Here is a 4305-nt window from a genome sequence, read left to right as displayed (position 1 = left end):
TGCTCTATTGTTTGTCGATGTTCTACCTATGATTATATTTGTTTTGGATCCTTTTTTAATATTTTGAATGATTTTGTGTTGTTTTTTATATCTTAATATTTTTATTTATATATATAAGTGTTTTGTATGTTCTACTTGTATTTTAAGTGTGTATGTATGTGTAAATATGATGGGTGATCATGATTGGTTGAAGGTGTATTTGTTTGATAGCAAACCTATCTTTATCAAGTTCAAAGAATGAGCAACTTAATATATGATACGAAATTGACTCTGCTTGAATCCAGTATTGAGGGCATCATATTCTCAAAAATATAATTTATTTATTTATTCATAAAATGCTCTTAGGCTATTACATTCCTCGATATTATGACCCTTCAATTATTTTATACCTCGTTCATTTGGTCCTTTGATAATTATGTCCCTCGAAAATTATGTTATGAATATATAAATAGATAATGCATTCTTTTATTTTATTCTAATTAATATTTTAACTCATGTTTTATGATTTATGCATTTGAATTTGCATATTCAAGGATGCCATTGTCAATACCTTTTTGAATTGCTTCTCTAGTTTTCCATCTAGTTGTAGTTTAGTTAATTATGTCACTTATAAGGTGATTCATTTATTTTTATCATTTATTAATATTTTAACATTTTATATATTTATAAATATTATTCTACTATTTATTCTTCATTCAATGTGTAAAGAATTATATAGTTGCATGACACCTCATTTCTATTTTTGGTTTTCAGTATGTTTAAATGTTATGAAGCACATTGGTTATATCAACATTGAAAAAAGTGCTCTCTCTCTCTTTTTCTTTCTTTTAAGTAGTCATTTCAACCCTTTACAAGTCTATTGAGTGAGTAGTGTTTTTCAAACTTGTTCTGTATTAATAAATTAGAATGTGCATATATCCAATCTAATTCCTCTCATTATTTTGGATCCAATGTCCATAATTGATAAGAAAAAGGTGAGGAATTGAACATTTTATTTAGACATGAATCTAAAATCACTTTATTTCTTAGATTGTCTAGTTTTTTACTTAATAATAAACACAAATACCAGGTTAGATAACTTAACATAAAGGTGATTTTCAAAATAGTTTCTTAAGATTGTGTTTGGTTAGTATTTCATGATAGAAGGAATAGAAACGTGTTTGATTGAAGAGACATGAATGGTGATATAAAAATAAATTTGTCTCTGAGATGATTTTAAAGTAAATGTTTAATTTTTTCAAAACATAAAAATGTTCGCTATGTCCTAATTGTCTCTGTTTTTTTGTTTTTATTTTTGTTCTGAAATGATAACCAAACATTGTCTAAGTTTTACAAACCGAAATAGTTTATTTTATGTGAGATACTTTAGAGAGGGTAATTTTTATGTTTCCTTGAAATAACTAGCCACTTATAATCTACACTAGAGCAACCTTAAGTATTGTTGCCTTTAAAATAGTGACAACTCCTTTATCTCTTCTTTAGCTTTTTATTTTATTTGCCTAAATATCTCCTTTACATGTAATGAGAAATTTGGTGATGCTGTATTATTGCTCTTTATTTTTTATTTCTTCTTGAAATTAATTTTTGAAAAGAGTATGATTATTTTTTTTTTCCTTTTCAATTATGAAGAAACTCACTGTTCAGTTCCAGATTGGCTGCATATACGAATAAGCCACAAGAATAAAGCCAAAATATGGCCATAAACAGCAGTCCAGTTCTGCAATGAGATTGCCCATTATGAGGTATGCCTTCAAAGGTGTCTGGTATCAAGGATCAAACTAAGTTGACCCCTTAAATCATGAGTTAGTTGAATCTTGTGATTGTGTCAGATCTTCTCCTTGTAATGCAAAATATTGGCCAAGAAAATTATTTCATTAGTTATTTATATATTTTTAGTTTGATTTGGAGTTCAAAGTTTTTGCTTTTTTTTTTTCTTTTTTAAGATAATTGATTGGCCAAGTTCTTGAACAGTGTTTGATATTATTATAAGAGCAGTGTCAAAGTCATCCTTTTTCTTGCTGCCCATTTATTGCACTTCTCTTTTGCTTTCCGTTCCTCTTCACTAAATGCTCTTTGCCTCCCCTTTTCTTTAATCTTCCTTGCTTTTCGTCACTGTATTTGCAGGTTTCTCTCACCGTCCTGCAACTAGGGTTTCCCCTTTGAACTCTCACATCTGTCAATAAATTAATTAAGCTTACCAAGTTTCTCATCTTTCAACAGCTGACTGGATAGTCTTTTTCATTGGCAAAATCAAAGTCTCTGGATCTTGAAAGAGCCTACACGAGAGGGGTAAACAGGTAGTATTCCTTTTTACCTGATAAAAGAAACCTAGTCAAAAAAAGGTAAGTACAGGCAGCCCAGCTACAAGATCTTTTCATTTTTGCTTATATTCTTCATCTTAAAGCACTCTGCTCAATTAAGGTTATGTTATAGAAGAAGAGATTAATGGTTTATGTACTTGTGATTCGATTCAATAGGTAGAATATCTGTTAACAAATGCCTCAACACCTTTAAGGAAGAATATATACATATGATGAAGGCTATAAGATTGCACCATATGAGAGATCCCACTGATGACAACTTCAAAAAAAAGGATCTGTCTACATTGCAGTAGGTGTAGGAATTAAAATTTGGAGAGAGAAAATGGGGAGGAGGGGGCGTGGGGGCTGTGTCATGTTGCAGCCATGGAGCTATTGACTAAAGGTTCAAAGAATCCCCACACAGGAAACTATCCCTGTACCCTGATGTATTCTGTTTTGACTATTTATTTATCTTTTATTAATTTCATTTTATTTATTTATTTATTTATTTTTACTATAGGGAGTTTTTAAGTAAATTTTGGAGATGAAATATTCACACAGTAGTATCAGATTCAAGAAAGACTGCTTTTCAGGCCGAAAAGTAAAAGTTTGAAAAGGAGATGCATAACTAGGGAGGAAAACTGCTGTCATGAAAAATACTTGTGCTGCTAAACTGGTCATACGCATATGCATGTGCTCCAAACAAGTCTCTGTATAATATAAATAACAAAGGTTCTGCCCACATCAATCACCCTTGGTCTTCGGATTATCAAAAAATAATGTAAAATAACTATTTTAAGTTTTTCATATTGTAAATTCCAAATCTTAAGAGGTTATGCATCAATAAGAACATGTTTGATGGATTAAGGTGTTCAATTAATTTTTTGCAGCATAATAGATGGCTTCTTCAAGCTATTCGAATTCTCCTTGTGCTGCTTGCAAGTTCCTACGGAGAAAATGCATGCCAGATTGCATCTTTGCACCATACTTCCCACCTGAAGAGCCTCAGAAGTTTGCCAATGTTCACAAGATATTTGGTGCAAGCAATGTCAGTAAGCTCCTCAATGAGGTCCTTCCTCATCAGAGAGAAGATGCTGTCAACTCTCTTGCCTACGAAGCTGAGGCACGGATGAAAGATCCAGTCTATGGCTGTGTTGGTGCTATTTCAGTCCTCCAGAGGCAAGTTATTAGACTCCAAAAGGAATTGGATGCTACAAATGCTGATTTGATCCGATATGCCTGCAATGAAATGCCAGCAGCAAACCCCCAATTTGGAAGAAGAATGGGTCATGGAGGGGTTTCTTATGATCAAAGTTCTGGTATATATTATCCTTCTCCATGGAATAATGACACTTGTGGTGAGAGAGGAGATGGTAGCATTTAAGCTTTCCAAGCCTGTATAAAATCGGGATTATATGTGCTATATTATTAGCATGGAGAATACCTATTTAGGGTTTCTTATGCACATGACTCGTGCATTATCATGGTGAAGTATGATTTGTTACCTTGTAGAGAGATCTTTCTATATATATATATATATAACATGTGAGACTGTACTTTACTTTTAGATCATTTTCTCGAGTAAAGCTCTGGAATAAGGTCATTGTGCTTTAAAAGAGACACCAAACCCATCCCAACGGTTAAAACTTTCAGAGTTTTATACAGAGATCTCAAGTTCAAACACTAATTAAAGGAGTGAGATGATATTTAAAAGAGGAAGGCTATCTATCATGTAATCTTACATATGATTATCAAAAATATTTTTTTAATATGACATGAAAAATATAATATAAATTCATATTGTTAAAATAGATTTAAGATTATAAAATCGTAGGTAGGTTTTTTTTTTTCCATACATGGTTCATACAAATAATAAGTAATTTCATCAATAAAGATGTGATGCACTTGTTTTTGCATAATAAAAACCTAAAGTAGTTAGTAAGACCTCTCTGTCTAAGAAAAAACATTGAAAACAACTATGTTTTTATAACTATGTTTTTTTATT

General features: G+C 31.3%; 1 protein-coding gene across 5 annotated transcripts; it reads left to right on the top strand.

The window, feature by feature from the left end:
• The first annotated feature begins 1528 nt into the window (after positions 1–1528).
• On the top strand, positions 1529–3811 carry LOC133703540 (LOB domain-containing protein 25). 5 transcript variants are annotated; one of them, XM_062128156.1, is made up of 2 exons: positions 1529–1742; positions 2125–3811. In XM_062128156.1, exon 2 carries the CDS (start codon positions 3199–3201, stop codon positions 3682–3684), a length of 486 nt encoding a protein of 161 aa, XP_061984140.1. In that variant the 5' UTR covers positions 1529–1742; positions 2125–3198; the 3' UTR covers positions 3685–3811. The 5 variants fall into 5 exon arrangements, with proteins under 5 accessions (XP_061984140.1, XP_061984126.1, XP_061984134.1 ...); XM_062128142.1 differs by lacking the exon at positions 1529–1742 and having other exon boundaries at positions 1804–3081; positions 3191–3811; XM_062128150.1 differs by lacking the exon at positions 1529–1742 and having other exon boundaries at positions 1805–2297; positions 3191–3811.
• The last annotated feature ends 494 nt before the right edge of the window (positions 3812–4305 follow it).

The sequence above is a fragment of the Populus nigra genome, chromosome 1, assembly GCF_951802175.1.
Source record: "Populus nigra chromosome 1, ddPopNigr1.1, whole genome shotgun sequence".
Lineage (NCBI taxonomy): Eukaryota > Viridiplantae > Streptophyta > Magnoliopsida > Malpighiales > Salicaceae > Populus > Populus nigra.
This window is presented reverse-complemented; position numbering and strand designations above follow the sequence as displayed.